The 21,610-nt window shown below is 47.0% G+C and overlaps 1 protein-coding gene across 1 annotated transcript in view; it reads left to right on the top strand.

Annotated features, from left to right (window-relative positions):
* Positions 1-20,146, top strand: part of Wdfy4 (WDFY family member 4) — a 234,798-nt gene extending 214,652 nt beyond the window's left edge. The window contains exons 52-62 of the mRNA XM_031361883.1: positions 1,927-2,080; positions 3,977-4,068; positions 4,873-5,085; positions 5,543-5,693; positions 7,117-7,301; positions 8,125-8,283; positions 11,356-11,535; positions 12,464-12,646; positions 14,692-14,776; positions 18,611-18,722; positions 19,690-20,146. Coding sequence (XP_031217743.1) covers positions 1,927-2,080; positions 3,977-4,068; positions 4,873-5,085; positions 5,543-5,693; positions 7,117-7,301; positions 8,125-8,283; positions 11,356-11,535; positions 12,464-12,646; positions 14,692-14,776; positions 18,611-18,722; positions 19,690-19,756 — 1,581 coding nt within the window. The 3' untranslated portion in view covers positions 19,757-20,146. The remainder of the gene's footprint in view (positions 1-1,926; positions 2,081-3,976; positions 4,069-4,872; positions 5,086-5,542; positions 5,694-7,116; positions 7,302-8,124; positions 8,284-11,355; positions 11,536-12,463; positions 12,647-14,691; positions 14,777-18,610; positions 18,723-19,689) is intronic.
* Positions 20,147-21,610: the final 1,464 nt, after the last annotated feature.

Raw genomic sequence — 21,610 nt, 5'->3', positions numbered from 1 at the left:
AATTTTTTTTCACCCTGACCTCCTCTACCTGCCCATGCTGGAGACAGCTTCAAGAACGCCATGACTGAAGAGCTTACCCAGGGATGGTGGCAAACAAAGGCACACACAAAAGGAGTGTTACCTTCAGTAAAGTGCATTGTTTTTTGGTGCGAGTCAGTTACAATCTGTGTACTTGCCCAAGAACCAACATTTCCCCGATTTTAACTGTCTAGACCTGCCCTGGCATGCCCCTGCCCCTCCAGTGCTCCACTCATAATTCTGATTTGTGTCTTTCAACATTGCTGAGCCCTCCTTAACATTATAAATGATCAGGATACCTCAGGTTCTATCCCGATGATCTCCTCACTGTATTCAAAGTATGTTGCTGGAGTCTTCCCATGTGTGTGATATCGTGTGTGTGTGTGTGTGTGTGTGTGTGTGTGTGTGTGTGTGTGTGAGCCTTTTGTCTCTGAGCTCTGTAGCCTCAGTTTGGCTCCACTGCCTTCTGGCTTTGAGTTGCCACACAGGAAATCGTCTGCCATGGAGACATTGTTATGGTGTTGATCTTCATGTCCTTTCCACTGGCCACTTGGATATTCAGTATTCATGACATGCACAGAAAGCTGCACGTCACAGGGCAGATCTCAGTGGGGGACCTCTTGCTTGCCATTTTCTTTCTCCCCATCTCCACACTGTGTTTATTTCTTTTGGTGGACTTTCCTCCCATGGTCACTCTGTAGGGCAGAGCCATGCAGCACATACCTCTGCATCTTGCCTTTTCTTCTGTCACCCCTGCCTTCTTCCTAAGAATGAGGCTCTGGCTGCAGCTGATTGCCTGCAGCCACTGGAGCATATGACAACCCACACACTCACAATACAACAAAGCAACTCCACTTTTTCTTCTAGGGAATTTAGTGTTTTCTTTTGTATTGCAGAAGTGAGAAAACCCATTAATTTTGAAACAAATGTATGCAAATACATTTATTAATATAGGAAATAGGAAAATCAGTTATTGCTTCCTTTATAAATAATACAGGCTTAAGTTTTAAAGATATTACTTTTGCTAAAATGCATTAGACAGCTGTGAAAAAAATAACATTTTTCTTTGTGGTAATATCTTTAACCAGATTTGTAGCACTAACAGTATTTCCTATGTATATATTATTTTTATTTAATACAGGTAATCTTTTTATTACCAAATCATATTGTTTCTCAGGAGATTACCATCAGCACTTATAAAAGCTGCAAAAGGAAAAATGGGGCTGGGAGAAGACATCAATCTCCCACAGTGTGAGGCTCAGGCTGCAGATTAAATACACAAAGCTCTTAATACATTTCAATGAGCGACTCGTTAGGTGCAGATTTATTTACATTTCCCCCACTTCGTTTCCATTCCCACTTCAATCTCATGATGGACATCGTTTCCTGATTTTAACACAGAGCAAAGTGGCCTGGGTGGAGGCGCCTCTTTAAGCTGCGTAGTATGGTTGGGATCTCACAGGACCAGGACATCTTTGTGATCCATGGCTCACAATTGGTCAATGCCTCTGGCTCAGAAAATGGACCACCCAGTCCATTTGTCTACTAGGTTGTCCAGGGGTGACACACCTTACACATGTGACAGGTTCTCCTTTCCCAGAAAGAGCTGAGCTCTTCAACCTTCCTCTCCCCAACCCCTACCTCAGTAAGGCAAGTTTGTACCACTTCCAGAGATGTCCTTCAGAACTGACAGGGGCAAAATATGCCCTTTCCAGCATGGGTTTGCCCCAGCCTGGCATTCACTGCTTTGATGACCTGGGGGAAGTCAATGCACCTTAAGCATCAGTTTTCTGTTCTGCAAAATGGAAGTACTAATCCATTCCCAACTTCTGAAGTCATTCCCCTGAGGCTGAATGGTTAGAGGGAGACACATGCATGTGGCTGATCATGTGACCCTTTCTTCCACAGGGCGGAAGCTTTGATGTGGCTGATAGAATGTTCCACAGTGTAAAGAGCACGTGGGAGTCTGCCTCCAAAGAGAACATGAGCGACGTCAGGGAGCTGACCCCTGAATTCTTCTACCTGCCCGAGTTTTTAACCAACTGTAATGCAGTGGAGTTTGGTGAGTAGAGACATTAGGAAAACCTGATGAGCCTGGGGCCAGGGAGTTTGGGATTTTCCCCTATAGGTCTCCAGAGAGACACTGAATTCATCAGTCTCTTTGCCAGAAAACTCACCAGGTCCTAATCAGGACCAGTGCATTGGAGGTGAAGTCCCTGCTGGGTGACAGAATGCTGATTTACAAGTGTCTTCTGAGGAAGGATGCTGGGTCCCAGGCTTCCAGAACAGCACTGAGTATCTATCTCAGGCAATGGCCTATTCTCTGAAGATCCTGGGTTCAGTGTGTAGTGAGGTAGTACCCTGCAATCTAGAACCTTTGCTGATGATTTAGGGTTTACACTGCCTGCCCTCGTGGCTCCTAACCTTGAGACTCACCAGCCCCATTTTTCTGCTGTCCTACTGCCAGGTGCCACATCTTCCACCTTGCAGCCCAGGCTGTGTCAGGCCTTCTTCCTGCTTCAGAGAAGGCACAGAAGTTTGCAGAGGCCCAGTAGGATGCGCATGTACCTGGCATCTCTCCAGTGACTGTGTGTGTGTGTGTGTGTGTGTGTGTGTGTGTGTGTGTGTGTGTGTGTAAGGGGAAGGAATGTAGTGAGGGGATATAAGGTCAGAGCTGGAACAGGATGTAGGCAAGCTCTGCAGCCAGGTCAAGAGAAGCCGTGGGTGCTCCAGAAAACACTTGGAGTCTGATAGTTAGCATCCTTCAGGCTCATCCTTCCTCAGGCTCCCCCTTTTCCTTCAAGCAAGGGTTTGAACCTCAAGCCAGGCCATGTGAGATCTTTTCCTCACAAATCCTCACGTGGTTTCCCCACAAACCCTGGGCACAGGGCCACAGTGTCATGGAGGAGTGCTTGTAGCCACTCCAATCCTGGTCCAGTTAGCCAGCCTGACTCAGGTCCTTGGTGAACCTGGCAGATTGCAGATTCTCCGATGAGTTTGAGAGACTGTGTTGTTCTGTTCCCCAAGAAGAGACTGGAGTTGAGTCTGAGTAAGGAGAAAATGAGACTCAGCACAGCCAGAAAGTCCCAGACTATAGGGGAATGGTTTTGTTTTTTTATTTATCACTCATTTCTTTATTCACTTTACATCCTCATCGTAACCCCTCTCTCTCTGCTCCCTTTCCCCTCTCCTCCCCCTCCCCCTTGCCCCTCTTCCCCAGTCCCTCCCTTACAAGTCCCTCCCCCCACTATCCTCTCCCCTTCTCCTCCTTGGGCAATACTATTCTACTTCATGAGTTCAAGCAAGACCATAGGAACATTGCTGAACAGTGGTCATGGCTAGGCTAGTATTGTTTTGTATGTGTCATATGCTTGCTTTTCTCATCTCATGCCAGCCTCACATGGCTTTGTCAGGACCGTCACACCTACAGATAGAGAAACTGAGTCCCTTAGAAGCCAAGTAGCTTGTTCAAAGTTGGCATCTGGTGGACAGCAGAGACTTGGGCTGGGATCCAGGCTCCTCTTCTTACTGTCTGAGGACTCTCCATTTAAAAATGCGTCATAATTGGTTGAAGACTTAGGAAGATATTGTGCGCCAAGAACTTCACATTGTACCTAGCACAGACCTGCGTGATGGTATACTTGGGTTATTATTGCCATCTTCTGCTGTCAGTCTCCAGGAGAAAGGCGTTGTTAGTGGTGAGGGAGACGCAGCAATCGTGCGTGAATTGGGACTCTCCTCTAGTGTTGCCTGGGAAGCCAAGAGGGCCTCATGAAGGATGCTAGTGTAGGTCCAAGCAGAGAAGGACCAGGGTTCTATAGATTGAAGTGGCCAGAGGCAGTGTGGTCTGGTAGGATGCAGCTCACATTCCAACCTGCAAGGAGTTGGCAGTTGCAGACAACACTGATTTGATGAACCTGGTAAGGCCTCACTTTGGCCTGTTTCCCTTCACACTCAGGCTGCATGCAGGATGGAACGACACTGGGGGATGTGCAGCTTCCTCCCTGGGCTGATGGGGATCCAAGGAAATTCATCAGCTTGCACAGACAGGTGAGACACTCCAGTCTGTCCTGATGTGTGCTCCAGCATCTCCCCTGCTCCATGAAGATTTCTGTCTCACTGATGGGGATAAACCTTGAGGCTTTGTTGTCTGGAGAAACCAGAGAAGACCCAGGGCCGGGGATTGTTTGCCTGGATGTTTAAAGAACACCAGTTTGCTCTGCAATTGTACTAGGCTGCTGTGATGGGCATCGTGGCAGAGAGTGAGCCTGACTCTCTGGTGGCATGTCAGTGCCTTCAGCAGCCCCAATAGCAGGGCCACTCCCTGACTATGTTCGCAGTATAGCTCAGAGATGGTTTCGAGGCCCTATAGAGCTCTCACCTATCATGAAGTTTTGAGGGGAGATGACTGAGCTTGTCACCCACAAACACCGATAAGGAAATGAAATTGGGCTTAGCGTCATTAGTCACCAAAGAAACTTAATCAAACCAGAATGAGATGCTATGACACACTCAGAATAATAAAAACTGGGTGCTGAGCATGTTTGTAAGCCATGTGTTAGGAGGTGGAAACAGAAATATCCCTGGGTCTCACTGGGGTCTGGGCAGTTCTGCAAATTCCAATGAAAGACCATGTCTAAAAGAGATAAAATTAAATTTAAAAATTTTAAAAGTGTGGGGGGCAGCACCCAAAGATTGTCACCTGCAGTTATCCTCTGGCCTCTATATGTAAATACTCCTAAAAGCACAATACATGCACCCTCACACAGTCGCTTAAATGTAGAGTACTGGGCTTTTGTTTGTTTGTTTTAAAGCATTAGTTAGGACTTCATGTGCTTTGGGCTTTGACTTCAGGCTCTGGAGAGTGACTTCGTCAGCAACAACCTCCACCACTGGATAGACCTAATTTTTGGGTATAAGCAGCAGGGACCAGCTGCTGTAGAGGCCGTGAACACTTTTCACCCCTACTTCTATGGTGACAGAATAGACCTCAGCAGCATCACTGACCCCATGATCAAGAGCACCATCCTGGGCTTCATCAGCAACTTTGGACAGGTGCCCAAGCAGGTAGGTATGGCAGGCCACAAGCATTCATCTTGCTTTATCAAGAGCAGGAAACACATGCTTGGGAAAAAGGACAAGGATGTCCTATCCCATTAGGAGTGAAGGGGGAGTCATCCCCGGCCTTCAGAACTAGGGTAAGGTGATATCATTGACGTGGGATAATGCTACGTTCTTCTGTAACACATATGGTGCTATGATATTACTATTATTCCTAATGAGTTGAGATTTCAAGTAGCTAAAAACAGGAAGAGCTTGTTCTATGACTTGGGGCCCCTCTCTGAGCCTCAGGCCCCTCATCTATAACATCCGAGGAGCCTGCTGACGCTCGTGTTCTTTTGGAGGAAGGCCAGTCCTGATGGTGCCCAGAGTAAGGATACAAATGTGATGCACAGGGTGATGGCTCCCCACTAAGGCATCTACCTCCTAATGACCTGTGTGGTGTGTTTGTCTGTATCTCCAGATCTTCACCAAACCCCACCCATCCAGAAACACCACAGGAAAAACTCCAGTGCCCGGAAAGGATGCTTCCACCACCATAAGCCTTCCAGGCCACTTGCAGTCCTTCCTCCACAGCCTGCCAGCACTGAAACCCTCTCAGGTCACAGTCAAAGGTGAGTACCCAGGCTTGCCTTGCCTTGTCTCAGAGTTCTCTCTTTAGGGACTAGACTTCTCCAGGACTGTGGTTCTCCTAATGCGGTGATCCTTCAGGACAGTTGCTCATGTTGTGGTAACCTCCACCCATAAAATTATAGCCATTTCATAACTGTAATTTTATTACTGTTATACATTGTAATATAAATATGTGAAACACAGGATATCTGATATGTGACTCCTGTGGAAGAGTCATTTGACCCCCCCTGAAGAGGTCATGACCCACAGGTTGAGAACCACTACTCTAAGAGTTCAAGGGCCCAGGCTTGGGAAGAAGTGAGCTTTGCAATGGCTTTGTCTCCAAAGTCAGTGGGCACTACAGGGTGATCTTTGATATGAAGGTATCTAGACCTTGTAGGTTAGGCCCTGACTTCTAAGACCCACAGCTCTCTCTCTCTCTCTCTCTCTCTCTCTCTGTCTCTCTCTGTCTCTCTCTCTTTGTCTCTGTCTCTGTCTCTCTCTGTCTCTGTCTCTCTCTCTGTCTCTCTCTTTGTCTCTCTCTGTCTCTCTCTCTGTCTCTCTCTCTTTGTCTCTGTCTCTCTGTCTCTCTGTCTCTCTCTGTCTCTGTCTCTGTCTCTGTCTCTGTCTCTGTCTCTCTCTCTCTCACACACACACACACACCTTTCTTGCATACACAAACAAAAACACATTCCATACACATCCCTCCAAAGACAAATGACAGGCTCTGCAACCCCTGTTGCTCTCAAGCATCCAGATGCATACATGCATGGAGTTGACAGCTAAGGATATGTGCCCTAGGGCAGGTACCTGTGAGTCTCAGCCCTATAGCTTCCTAGCTTGTGTGAATTGTAGAGCTCTGGAAGAGGATGGTTTTCTTGTAACAACTTGCACAGGGCTAGAGAGGGGTATCTACATTGAACACAGTCTTCTCTCACGTTATGTACGCCTGTGCTGGCCAGGAAGCATACTCTGGCAGGCGACCATTATCTCTGCTCCTCCAAAGAGACTGTGGGAAGAAAGGGGTAGACTTCCCTGGGATACCAGCTGGTCATCAGAAAGCTGACCTCTGAGCTGGATTCCAACTGGGGCCAGGGATGACTTCCAGTTTAGCTAGTGAAGCCATGGTGGGATGAGGGCCACATGTCTGGAGTCCCTCCAAAGTATCCAGGAAGGATGGGTGGACAGAGTCACCCAAGCTCTGTGGCTTTGGATCATCTGTCCCAACAGACTGTCTGAGCTTCTGGTGTCACTGAAGAAGAACCACTGAAACCTGTGAGTCCTGGTTAGAGACAGAGCTAGAGAGGGCTCCTGGCCAGGCAAGATGCTTAATGAAGCTCTGTATTCTGCAGTGTCTTCTCTCTGGGCCCAGTGGAAGGGGGTGCTTTCCTCATTGCACATCCCAATATACTCACTGGGGAGCAGATATGTACCTTTTCTCTCTAGGGTCAGAATCCCCAAAAGGGGCCATCGGCCACATTGTCCCTACTGAGAAGTCGATCCTAGCGGTGGAGAAGAACAAACTGCTGATGCCTCCTCTCTGGAACAGGACCTTCAGCTGGGGCTTTGATGACTTCAGTTGCTGCCTGGGGAGCTATGGTTCTGACAAGGTGATGGCACAAGGTGTGGGGTGACAGGGGCAGGGTTTGGGGGTCTTGACTCTCTCCCAGGTGCACTTCAGGCTGGCAGAGCACACTATTACCCCAAACAACCAAATCTGACTGGTCATGGGGCTATCCAGAGCCCATCCAGATGTTCACTTACTCTGGGTAGGATTTCCTGGGCTCCCTCAGCCCAGGCACCATTCAGATGAGAAAGGCTCAGGCTGAACATTTAACAGCTTCCAAGAAGAGCAATCTCTCTCTCTCTCTCTCTCTCTCTCTCTCTCTCTCTCTCTCTTTCTCTCTCTTTCTCTCTCTCTCTCTCTCCCCCCTCCCCCCTCTCTCTCTGCCTGTGTAATGATCCCACAGTACTTTAGGCTTCCAGTTGTCGCTGCCTTTTCCACAGACCCCTCAGTACCCAGACACCCTTCTACCCAACCCTATTCCCTTATGCTATACAATGAATCCTCAACATTCCATGCTTATAGCCTTTCTTTTTATAACCTTGCCCCAGCTGCTAGAGGCAATCATTGCTACTAGCCCCCCAAATTTCCCATTTCTGTTCTACCACTGTCACAGGCTGAGCTGCTCCCACCCCACACATCACATTGCATGGGTTTTTACAGAGTCTGTATAGCTATATAGCAAGTGTCTGTCTGCCTGCTTGTCTCTCCTGACAGGCTGGCCTAGGGGCTCTCCCGTGGGAACACATCAGGGATGGCATAAATTCAGTCACCTAAGCCTGGCTGTGGGTTTGCCTATGTGCTCTCTACTTCTCTGGCATGGCTGTTCAGTATCTGCTGTGTCAGCATTCGCTACTCATCTCTCACAGATCCTGATGACGTTTGAGAACCTGGCTGCCTGGGGTCCCTGTCTATGTGCTGTATGCCCATCCCCTACGATGATCGTCACATCCGGAGCCAGTGCAGTGGTGTGCATCTGGGAGCTCAGCCTAGTCAAAGGTCGCCCAAGAGGCCTGAAACTCCGCCAGGTATGTGCCCCTCATAGGTATGGTATCTCTGGCAACCATGGTGCCAAAGCAGGAGCGGAGGACAGTCAACAGCTGTCATTTGGGAATGGCTTCAATCCCTGAGTAGATCTGATGAGCAGGCACCTCCATGGATGTCTGACCATAGCACATGGTACAGTTGCTTCCATGTAGCCCTGGGCCAGAAAAGCCAGTCTCCTGGGCCAAGTGATGCAGTAGGGCATTTGCCCATGCTGGCTGTTGTTAGGCACTTTGACAAGCCTCACTTCCCTTTACCTTCTAATGGCCCTGAAAACTGTTATCACCCCTGCAGTCTTGGTTAAAAATAGTTCCTGGGCAGCCAGGGCTAGCTCAAAAAATAAAAAAAGGAAAAAAAGGAGAAAAGAAAGAAAAAGAAAAAGAAAAGAAGAAAGAAAGAAAGAAAAGAAGAAAGAAAGGAAGGAAGGAAGAAAGAAGCCAAGTGGCTCTTGGCTCTTTCAAGTTCATAGATCTAGGAAATGGAACATTTTCAGACAGGGGGTGCCATGGACAGAACCCACAGCAGGCTGAGAACAGAGACCCCCAGCTGCTTATCAAAATGGGGGGATGTCTATCCTTGACCTGTATTCCTTGAGGTCATTATGAAATAGTTTCAGAACAGTTCACAATGTGTTTGTTTTCAAAGACATGAAACATTAAGGGCAATTTGAAATTCACTTTAAAAGTAAGAAATTCTTTGCTTTCTCTATAAAAAATTTTCATCTCTGCACACTACCGACCCCTATATGCATATTTATACCTTTCTAAGTCTTATGCAGATATTTTTGTTCCATTTCAGCTAGCTTATCAAATTGTTTTCATTTTTCTACAGCCTCTATAATTTGCATTTCAATTGTTCCAGATGATTCCATTTCCATAAAATTACATTTCAATTGTTATGTCAGTGTACCATGGTTTAATAAACCATTTCTTCTAAAACTAGACAATTAGGTTATTTGCAACTTTTAACCATTTTCAATAGTGCCACAGAAGACATGTCATTCATATACATATATATATTTGTTTGCTTTGACTAATTGTTTCCTTATGATGTATTTTGAAGAGGGCTACTAAGCAATGATACAAGGTTTTCCAAAATTATCCTATAGCTCTCCAATGCTGTCAACAATTAACTGAGTCTACCCACCTTGCCACAACAGGCCACAATGGAAAATTATTTTGAGAGGTTTGATTTTACTGTGTTGTATTTATATTTGGCTAGATATAGAATGATATAACAAAGTTGTTTTAATTACACCCATTCTACAAAGAAAAAGAAAGAAAGTGAAAAAAAAGAAAGGAGACAGAAAGAAAGGAAATGAAGAAGAAAGAGCTCACTGGGTGCACATTTAGAACTGCTGGGCTCTGCCTTGGATTTCTTGCCTTTCAAAATGGCAGGCAATGGATGTCTCCTGACACTGTAGTTTCTGGGCCGACAGATGTCAGCAAACCATGGCTATGTAGGCAATGCCATACTGTGCTGTGCACACTGTCCTCTCTGCACAAAGCAGGCTGGCTTGATTCCACAGTGCAGCCTGGGCTGCCACTCAGACTCAGAGCCATTTTCTCTGAAGCCCCGGACTACCCACCTCAGGGACCGTCAGGGTCCCTTTGCCTGTGTCCTTCAGTGGTATTATGTCCTTCATAGTCAGAACTTCATCATCAGAATCAGGTCATTCTGAAGGTCAGATGATTCTTGCCAATCTCTTCTTCTCTCTATTCTCATGCTTTTGAGACAACTCAATCTTGAATGGATCATGTCCAGAGATTTGCCACCACCATCTGTTTGGTGTCTCATTAGGATCCATTGAGGACAAATGGGAGCTTGTGGCAAATTTTTTAATAGCCGTGACCAGGCAAAATGACAGCTTTGAAAAATGATGCTCAATCTCATTGACCCAAATGAGAGCGCAGTTTGTCTCTGCCAGGGCTGGAGCTCTATCTCTTGTTGAGCTAGCCCAGTCCCACTCAGAGTGCCATCTCTGTACTCCTCTGGTAGATGCTAAGGAATGGTAGGCATATTCAAACAGAGAACCACCTCAGGCATCTCTGTGGGATGCTTGGTGTGGAATCTTTGCTGTAGCCAAGAGCACTGGGCCCAGGAGGAACTTGGCCCCTGGAAATAAGATATCTGGAAAGCGCTGTCTTCAAAGCCAGCCATGAAGGCTAAGACCAAATAGCCCAAGCCTGAAGGTCTAGAGCAAGTCCCCAAGACCCCATAGAACATGAACTTATATCATATCCATGGGTCTGAAAAAGTCACAAATTATTCCAGCAAGAAAACTCAATGAGTAAAAGTGCTCGATGCCAAACCTGTCAGCCTGATGATGATCAACATCTTTAGTCAGACCCAGTGGCTCATGCTGATAATTCTAACACTGTAATCCCAGTTTAGGCTGGAGGTTCACAAGTTCAAGACTAGCCTAGGCTATGTCATTAATAGCCTTTTCTCAAAACAAAACAAAACAAAACAAAAAAATTTTGAACGCTTTTTATAATGACCTGGCTTGCATCCTTTCTTTCCAATCTGGTTTAAGGACTACTTTGTCTCCAAGTTTCCCCTTGTGTAATACATCTCCAGCTTAAGTATGCATGAGGCTTCTTGGATGGGGGAGTGTGAGAAAATGAAGATTCCAAGGTGCCACTACCAGAGTTTCTCATTTAGCAGACCAGGGACATATCCACTAAGACCCCAGATCTGCTGAGCCTGCTAGCCTGGGTGTCCTTTGCCATTTGAAACCTTTGCATATTAACAGTCTGAGGAGCTGCTTCAGATTCAGGAAGATTAAAAGGAGCAGACAGGCATAAGGACACTCGGGCCCCTTGCTGGACTACTGCAGAGGAACTGGCTATTGCTTCTCCCCAGGTCCTAGGAGTTGATGCGACTGAGAGGCTGGCACACATATGCACCCACCCCCACCTCTACCCCCACATAGTCACTTATCTGTAAAATTATGGACTCACTCTGAATCTCTGGCACCCAGAAGCAGAGGCAAACTATTAGTAGTCATACTGAAAGCCTCTCTTATAACCCGCGGCTGTGCCTTCTGTTCCTAGGCCTTGTATGGACATACTCAGACTGTCACGTGTCTGACAGCCTCTATCACCTTCAGCCTCCTGGTGAGTGGATCCCAGGATCGCACTTGTATCCTGTGGGACCTGGATCACCTCTCTCGTGTGGCCTGTCTGCCTGTCCACCGGGAAGGCATCTCAGCCGTTGCCATCAGTGATGTCTCGGTGAGACCTGCTTTATTTCCCCATTTCTGGGTCCACTTACCCTGTCTCTGAGCCTGCACACTTGTATTTTGGACAGTGCTGCAAAAGAAAACCCAGGGACAGACATACAATGATCATTCCCAAATGTGGATATGGCCCTATGTGTGCCAACCATCCTCCGCCAGTAGAAAGTAGGGCACTAGGAGATAATTGCTCTGGTATTTGCACAGCAAGGTTGGTCAGGAAGATATGCCCATGCCAGACCAAGGCCCAAGATATAAATGAACCTTTTAGGAGACAATAGGGTAGCCTTTTCCTGAAGGTTCAGAAGGACACTGCAGGGTTCTAGGCGCCATCTACCGACATTGGCATCTCTGTATGCTGTCCTCCATTAGATGAAATCCGAATTTCTTCATGGAGACAGTGTTGGACAGCCAGTTGTAGGCCCCTTATCCAGAGAGTCTTCAGATCATATCTTTTCTGGAAGCCAAGATGTTGCAAAGGATCAGGATCTTGGAGGAGCCCAAAGCCTGAACTAGTGTCCTATAGCACAGACTTATTTTGGCTAACCATTTGAGACATTCCAGTCTATGCTAGGCTGGCTCCATTGCTTGGGGCATGAGTCAAGGCAGAATGGCACAGAGAAGGGGCATGATGGGGCAAAGTTATTTATGTCATGGCATTCAGAAAATAGAGAGCTCAGAAAGGACAGAGACCTTTAAAGCCATAGCCCTGTTACCTGTTTCTTCCAACCTGGACAAACCTAGTTTCCACAATATCTCAATAACACCATCAAACTATGATGTATAAGTGGGTTGATGAGATCAGAAGCCTGTAAGAAAATGTGTAATGGGGGCACTTTGGTGTACAACCTAGGTGACTGAGCATATGTACCATGTAAGCTGCTGGTGAATCTTGCATAAAATAAAGCCAGATCTCCTTGCTGTAGGGAACTATTGTCTCCTGTGCTGGAGCCCACTTGTCCCTATGGAATGTCAATGGACAGCCCCTGGCCAGTATTACCACAGCCTGGGGCCCAGAAGGAACTATAACATGCTGCTGCATAGTAGAGGGGCCAGCATGGGATGCAAGCCATGTTATCATCACGGGGAGTAAGGACGGCATGGTTCGGGTAAGTGTAGTTTTGGGCAGAATGAGTACCCAGCATGATAACTGTGTTTCTCTCATGTATTCACTCCTTCCATGGGTCAAATACTGCATGTGGAATTTGAAACTATTCCATACCAGATACCTATAGCAAATCAAGGGGAGGGTGGTCATTTTTATGGCAAAGAGAAAACAAGAGAGAGGCATTGCACACACACACACACACACACACACACACACACACACACACACTCATACACACACACACACACACAGAGTGTTATAAGGTATGCCTGATGAATGGTTAAGTTCAGTAGATTATAGCACAAGACTGAAAGATATATAAAACAAATCAAACCAACCTACCAAACCATTTATCCACCAATCTACTTACCCACCTACTGGCTGTTTATCTTTCTGCCCATCAACCCACTCACTCATTATTCATCCAAGCTTTTGTCCATCTTTCTATCCATCCAGGAATCCATTCCACCTACCAGAACTTCCATCCAACTATCTAACCATCCATCTATCCATTAACCCACTTAACTCTTTACATCATGCCAAGATTTCATACAACCCACTGCAGGCCCTTTTTATTGGGACAACCAGGTTTTAAAATCAAATATAAAAATTATCTGCATGTAGTATGTGCAACAGTTGAGATCAGAGAGTAGCATGAGCTTTCAGAAGGACCTCCAGGAAGCCAAGAAGAGAAAGAAACATTGAAGTTAGGGGATGAGGTGGGAAGGGAAGGACTCGAGATGGGTTTTCTGAGACCAGCAGGAAGGATAAAAGAATGAGGAAAGAGTGTAGATAACCAGAAGGCTCACCCGACATGAGAAGAATTGATTTCCCTTTGGTAGACATACCTCAGGAGAGGTGCTATTTAGCTGAGATCTGAAAATGAGGAACAGCTGGTATACTGTGGAGGTCAGTGGGCCAGCATGAATAGCGAGAGATAAGCCTGAGAAGAGAAGCCTCAGGACCATCTTCTACAATATTCTCAGTGAGGGGCACATGACCCCTGGCTGGCCTTAGCTGGCCAAGACATTGGTGAAAGGTCACATAGATATAATTTGGTGGGTATGATCAAAATCTAGATGAGAAAGAGGAGCTGGGGTGACTGAGTCAAGAGTACATGACTTCCCTGAGTTTGCCTTGGGCATGTGTAGGAGTAACTATGTACTCAGCCATCATTCATTCAATGTAGTAGTGATTGAGCTCCTGGAATCTCCCAGCCCCAGAACTGACTGAGGTGCTGGGGAACTCAAAGAAACACCTGAATGGTTATTGGTTTTGCCTCCAAAGGACAGTCCAGATCTATGGAAGAGAAGTCATATGCAGTTATCCTGCAAGTGAGCCCAGAGACGATGTCATAAGAATAGAAAAGAAGACAGACAGTGGGGTTTAGGGTTAGATAAGGCAGGGGAGGAACTGTGGAGACAGCTCAATGGCTTAAATATTTGCTACTCAAGCACAAAGACCTGAATTCAGATCTCCAGCACCCATGTAAAAGCTGGGTCTAAAAAAATGATTTGTGTGTTAAGTCCAGGCATTAGGAGGTGGTGACAGGTACATGCTAACTAGTCTGTCTAGCTGAAATGGTAAGTGCTTCAGTGAGAGCTCCTGTTTCAAAACATAGGATGAGAGTGAAAATTAGACACCCGAAATTGACCTCTGACCTCCACATGCTTACTCTGGGTGCATGTGCCTCTACACATGTGCACACTCACATACATGCACACACACACACACACATGCATGCATACACGAATGTGCGGGCACAGGCACATGAAGAATTGATTCAGGATTGCAGAAAAGGGGAGGAGGAGATCTATTTAAAAGTGATGCCATGCAAACTGCGATCCTTACAGGCTAAGGTATCACCAGGGGAGCTGAAACCTAAACACCCCATTTTCCGATGATACCATCAGAAACGAATGCTCGGGACCTATCCCCATCCACCAGGGCCCCCCCAGGTGCCAGGGAATAGAGACAGGCCACCCTGACCCTGAAGACAGGAGAATTCTACCAGGTCATGACATACGTGTTCTCTTTTCTGGGCAGATTTGGAAGACGGAGGACGTGAAGATGTCTGTTCCCAGGCAGGCAGTGATGGAGGAGCCCTCCACTGAGCCCCTAAGCCCCAGAGGTACCTGCTTGGACATCTTGACTCATGTTGCCCTCCTGTATGCCTCTCCCCTGCCTTGGCACGAGGGCTGCAGCTCCACACAGAGCATCAGAGCTCAGGGAAGTGCTGCCAACACGAGGACTATACGCATTACTTTTGATTTTTGTGATATTATACCTGCCTGACAGAAACACCTCCAGGGCATAAAGGTTTATTTAGGCTCATGATCTCAGGCGTTATCACTGGGGGTAAAGCACGGTGGCATTAGAATGTGACACAGCAGTGTTCCCATGCAGTGGAAGAGGGAGACCAGGACTAGTGCTGGTCGTGACACTGGCAGATGACACATTTCTTCCAAACAGTTCCCACTCCTTAGTGCCTTCAAAAAGATGCCATGGGCTAGAGTCAGAACATTCTCGACTTGAGCCTAGGAGAAACATTTCAGATTCAGACCATGACAGACCATGACAGGGGGCATCAGAGGATAGTTTGTGTCCTGCAAGGACTGGGTGTACTAGGAAGCAGTACGAGAAGTTCTGTTGAGTCTTCCACTGGACTCTGCAGTCCTTATTGGACCAGTGGACTAGGATATGGTAGGTACCAGGGGCTCCAGGGCTTAGTGAGTACATATGTTCTCATGTTCTCCTCTGATGCTCTCTGATGGTCCTGGAAGCCATGACCTAGGACCTGTATATTGCTGGTTAATTATCTGGACAGCAGCCTGTAAGCAGAAGAAAGGGAACATTTTCCCAGTGAAGAGGAAACAGACCTGTCATGCCTCAGATGCCCCCTTAGCCCTCATTCTACCTTGTTTCAATTCAGCCAGGGGCTTAGTATAAATGTACTTCCCTGCCCTGCGACTCAGTCCAACTCAGAGTTGCTGGGCTGGATGTGTCACACACATTCCCAGGTGACATGCACAAGAAACAAAAGACCGCCATCCTATGGCAAAGCCCTCTGGCCCTGTGACAAGTGAGACTGAAATGCAATCTCCATCACCCAGGTTGTCACAGGGAGACAATGTCAGAGAGCATGAGACACCCTGCTGAAAACCCTTCTCATGCTTCCTCTCCTTTCTGACTGCAATGCCAAATGGGAGATGGTAGCAAGGTATCCAATTTAGAGAGAAGGAAACGAAGGCACAGAGAAGCTCAGTAACTTGCCCAAAGTTATCCAAAGCTTGCCACCATGTCCACTTCTGCCACTAAAGCAGCCTCGGTGTTGCTGACTTCAAATCGGATCACATAGTCGTCTTCACCGGCCCCTCCATTACAAAGGCAGGCAAAGCCCTCATTAAAATGACATCACTGCACCTCCAGCTACTCAGTCATCCCTGCCACCATCCCTGTCTTCACTACAAACATCCTTGCTGCCCACCCCCAATTTCAGAAGATTATAGTCCTGCACCAAGCTGTTTCTCTTGTTGACCCAGGAAGGAAGGAAGGAAGAAGGGAGGGAGGGAGGGAGGGAAGGAAGGAAGGAAGGAAGGAAAGAAGGAAGGAAGGAAGGAAGGAAGGAAGGAAAAGGAAGGAAGGAAGGAGGGAAGGAAGGAAGGAAGGAAGGAAGGAAGGAAGGAAGGAAGGAAGGAAGGAAGGAAGGAAGAAAGGAAACGCATTATCATACTTGGAGAGTCCCCCAATCTGCCAAGTACTCCTGTTAGCTCCCTGAAGCAGTAACCACCCGCAGGAAGGGATTTTTTCCAACCTCAGGGGATACTTTGGGCAAGGTAGCCATTCTCAATTAGTTTACCTCTGTGGCATGTTTTGTACCTCCCTGATTCATGCAAACATTTGCTGTGAGTTCTCCTGAGAGAACACACAGCACTCGCTGGGGCTCTACTGTGTCCTACATTCTACTGATACCAAAAATCCCTTCCTTTAGCACTTTTAGGAATTTGCCATAATCTGGGTTGAGTCAGAGCATAAACATCACAAAACCAAGAACTGTGTTCAGCTCAATGTCCTGGTCCCTCCAGGGTGCTTGGAGGCCACGAGGAGTCAGCCTATCTTAGTGTGAGAGAAAAACATATAGCTGTATGTGCTGGAACTCTACACATTTTTGGAGAGCAGCAGCCACATGCCCTCAATCCTGTTTCTGTCTCACAGGAGGAGCCAGCTCAGGAATCCTTTTCCCTTAGCTAATTGTGAAGGAAGTCTCATGTACACATGTATGACACTGAATGCCGTCTTAGTCTCAGGATCAACTGCTCCCTTCATATCCAAAAATATGAGCTCATCCCCTGACTCACAGATCCTCAGTGCAAGGACGATGGACCCCCTGCTTCTGTTTGGCTCAAACAGTAGCAGCCACGTGGTCTGGGGAACAGGAAAGGGACCAGGCTGTAGACTCAACTCCATCCCACAGCTTCCGTGGTCTTGTTTCTTTTCTTCTAGCTAAGAATATTTCCTGTGATTCCAATCTTGTAGAATACAGGGCACTGAGAAATAATGGACAGATAAGAATCCACTCCACAGAATTCACTCCCCAGACTCCAAAAAATTTCTTTTCTTTAAACACAGTGATATTGACATTGGGAAATGACAAGATAGTTTCTGGCTGACAGGAAGTCCCAGGACCCTCAGCCTTTCCCTGCTGTCTGTCCTGACTGGAGGTTACTGCTGCCCTGCAGAATCGATAGCAAGTGGGCTTTTCAGATTGGGGTTACTGATAGGATTAAAAGACAAGGTGGTACACAAATAGTTAAAAAAAATCAGATAGAGTCTCTGTTAAAGTCAACGAATCTGAGGGCAGATTTGTGAACGTAACCCACTGGAGGGCTCGAAGAAGGAAGCCTGATGCCCCAGTCATAATGCTCAAAACTGTTTTGTTGGAAAGGGATCAGAATTAGGCGTGACATGTGAATATTTGCATATGTGTCCTATTGGTGTGTATGTTATTGCACACCCTCAAATGTCTTCAGGGGCGAGAACGGAGATCTGTAAACATATTGAGGATATGCATTGTGGGCAGTTGTAATCTAATTTCTGCTTGGAACTCATTTATTCATCATCTGTGGTAAGAACTAGCCCACTGGAGCATGATTTGCTTCAGAAAAGAGCTCCTAGATTCAGACTTAGGAAAAGAGTGGCGTTAGGACTCGTGCTAGTATTTACAAGTGTCTGTCTCCATCTGAGAGCAGTGTTCTTGCCTCTTATCCTATGTGTTCCCTGTTGCATTGGGTCTTCCGCACCCATCGCAGGCCACTTCAACACTGCTGGGGGAATACAGCAGCATCAGGTCCTGAGATGATGAAGTGCTCTCACTGGTCCACGCCCACTTGCTCTCTCTCCGTCTCACCCTTCACATCGAAGGAATGACTGACTGTCTGTCTCTAAATGTAGTCATTAGAATGAGTGAGGTAACAATCATTGAGTTATATTTTTTGAGAAAATTCTCTCAGCATTTAATTATTGGTTAGGCGTGAGAGGATTTAGCTAAGTTGATAATGCAGACTTTATGTAATTTATTTTTACTAGGCAATTACAGGCGGCATTACACCCTGGCAGCAAGGTATTGTGGGGCATCTTATTAAGCATAAAGCCAGTAAACACTGATGAACAATTTTGCTGAACTAGGCATGCAATTTAGAAAGCAATAATACACAAATCCAATTTGGTACACAATGGATACCGCGGCACGTCAGCACATGTAACTATCACAGCCTGCAAATTAAATTGGGACGGCCCTTTTTTTGCAACAGCACAGGCCAAGATTAAATATATTTTCCCCCTCAATTTAACAAGTTGCTGACCACAAATATAAATGTTTGTATCTGTGTGGTCCTATGTTTGGGTGCACATGGGCTTTGTGTATGAAGCCACCAATGCTCTAACTTTTCTCTCACACTTTCCACAGGTCAAAAGTGGGCCAAGAATCTTGCCCTGAGCCGAGAGCTGGATGCCAGTGTTGCTTTGAGTGGCAAGCCCAGCAAGGCAAGCCCTGCTGTGACAGCTCTGGCTGTAACTAGGTAAGAGCAGCCTATGAGCCTAAGAATTTTTCCAGGACTCCAGCAGAGGGTGCTACAGCCAACCTAGCTAAGTCCCAACATTTCCTGCTGGGTTCTCATGATCAGACCCAGGGAGATCGCTTCACTACAGGGACCCAGGCAGGCCCATCTTGTTGTTAATCCCCATGTGCTCTTGACCTATATCTCACGAATATGAATAGAGTCACAAAGTGCAAATGGTAGGGAAGTACAATTTGTAGTTTTGTCTTAAAGAGGTCCTTTTGTCCTGAATCCCACTAGTGATAATAATGTGCTGAGGATGACCATGGTACATGGGGAAAAAAGCTTTTTGAAGTCACTTAGCCAATGTAGAGTAGTCTCAAAGACGACACTGGGCTATTATTTTAGGTGTCATGGTGATCCAGTTAATCCTTCTAAGGGGGTTGTAGTCTCAAGAGCAGCTGATTTTCCATTCTTTCTTCTCTCCCTGGCCTGCAGTAGCCTTCTGGAGTCCCTGATGTAGGAAGTGCATCTGGATGCCAGGCTGGCCTACATGGGGTGGTGTCGGGGTGTGGCAGGAGGAGGAGAGTGGACATTTGCTCTTCACTGGAGCTCATGCTGATTGCTTTGCTGGGGCTGGGGCTGCGTCCCTCCTAGGCAAGATGACCTTCCAGAGCTACAGCCAGAGAGATAGAGGAGGACCTCAGCCAGCCCCTCAGCACCTTTCTCCCAGTGCTTTGGGACTTGCAACAGTCCCTGTTCAAAGCCCTCCCTCCACACACTCAGGGCACCCAAAGGTCATTTCTCCCATTCCCTCCCCTAGCTTCAGAGGAGACAGGACATGAGCAGTTTCGCTGTGTCTTGGAGACAGCAACCCCCCCCCCCACACACACACACACATACACTGTGATTTCTGGAGTGTGGGCTGGGGTTTGTGGCTCTGATGCAGTGGCCTCCAGCACTCTCACCTTTTCTTTTTCTTCCCAAGGAACCAGACCAAGCTCTTGGTTGGCGATGAGAAGGGGAGAATCTTCTGCTGGTCTGCCGATGGGTAGGAGAAAACAGTTGCTGGAGGGACTGACCTGAAAGCTTGGTGTCCTGTGGTCAGCAGCAACAGGCCTCGGGCACCAAGGTGATCTGTGTAGCCTGAGCTGTGTACCCAGGGCAAGCTTTAGGGGTCTCCCCTCCCCACAACTCTCAAGGGGTCCTTGAGGATTTGCACTGTGTACCCCATGTCTGTAGTCTACAAGACTTGTGTAAAAAGGATCCTGCTGATGCTGGAAACTGACCTGCTGGTAACAAGCAGCACGGGAAATTTCCACGAGGCTTGTCTCGACAAGTCTTATTGCACTGGAAAAGGAAGAGGGTGGGTATAGGTTCTTGGAAAGCACCCTGTTGTCTTTATTTTATTAAAACACCATTTTCCAAATGGAAGGCTGCTTGAGCATCACCTTGCCTGGTTTCATCTGAATTCTTACATGTCAGCAAGGATCCTGGGAGTGAGAGGTGTCACTGAACAGACTGTTGCTCACCCACAAGCCATACATGTGACTGCCACCTGGCACAGACACTGGAGTGTCAGCTAGTGTCCGGCACCTTGATGTATCTCTAAACTTCTAAGGTTTAGCAAAGAGGATGCTTGGGGAGGAACCTATTCTTAGGTCCAGGACACGCTCTCCGGATGGGAAGGGCTCTCATTTGACCCTGGGATCAAGGATCACACCACCTGCCACATACACCAGGTCTGGGTATCCCTACCTCAACTTTACAATAACAGCAGATAGGCCCAGCCAGGCCCCGTCTTGGTCAGCTTGTCCCTCTTTCCATTGTGTCCTTCACGTTGATTTGAGCTGTTGCTCATATTGGAGAAATAGGGATTGTATAAATTCCTCAGCTCCAGTCCCTTTCCTGAAATTTCCCCTTTAGGGCCCAAGTAAGGATATGACACTTCATGTTTCTTCAAGCCTGAGGTGGCTCTGGTGGCTGTCTTTACTCTAGACTTAGGGATGGTAAGAAAATAAACTTGTTGTCTGATGGCTCTGAGCCACACCCACCTTTAAGGACCAATAAGTCGACCTAAAGATAAATATTAAGGAAGGACTGGCAGTATGTGGCCATGTAAACACAGCAAGAGAGAAGTCGGGCATCCTGATGTATCTCTAAACTTCTAGGGTTTAACAAAGAGGACGCTTGGGGAGGAGCCTATTCTTAGGTCCAGGACACCCTCCCCGGATGGGAAGGGCTCTCGTCTGACCCTGGGATCAAGGATCACACCACCTCCCACATCATCCGCATGCACTATTAGCAGACAGTCCATTTGCAATTCCTTGTCTGGCTGGGTCTGCACAGAGGGCTATAAATATAATAGCAGAGAGTACCGCTCCTTAGGAAGGCCAAGAGGCATGCCATAAATATCAGGGCTGGGCCTGCTGTTATTTTTCAAAACACAATCTTTAGCATTTATACAGAGCTGAAAGGTCTGCTGGTCAAAAGTCTGCCTTCAGTTTGCTCACTCTGTAAGAGTTTGTTTTTATTCACCCCTCATCAAATAGTTCTGGGATTTGCCAGCCTAGCCTCAACCGGCTGGCTCCTGCTGAGTCTAAACTACCAGAGGAGACAAGTTTGGATCTTCATGCTAGAATCTTAGGGCTAAGGTGTCAATGCAAACAAATGAGGCTTGAGGTGATAATAAATGATATCCCGCACTACAGAGTAGGCACAGGTAACCTTCTAGCTGCCCATTGGCTCAGGCTGCTATAAAAATACCCCACACCAGGTGGTTTAAGTGACAGAACTTTTTTTCATAATTCTGGGGGCTAGAAGTCGAAAGCCAAGGTATGAACAGGTTTGCTTCCTTCTAGGCCTCTCTGACTTGTAGAAGGCACTTTCTCCTGTGTTCTGCATCCTTG

This window comes from Mastomys coucha, unplaced genomic scaffold (assembly GCF_008632895.1).
Source record: "Mastomys coucha isolate ucsf_1 unplaced genomic scaffold, UCSF_Mcou_1 pScaffold9, whole genome shotgun sequence".
In the NCBI taxonomy this organism is placed as follows: Eukaryota; Metazoa; Chordata; class Mammalia; order Rodentia; family Muridae; genus Mastomys; species Mastomys coucha.
Note: the sequence above shows the minus strand (reverse complement) of the source record. Positions and strands in the feature narration are given on the sequence as shown.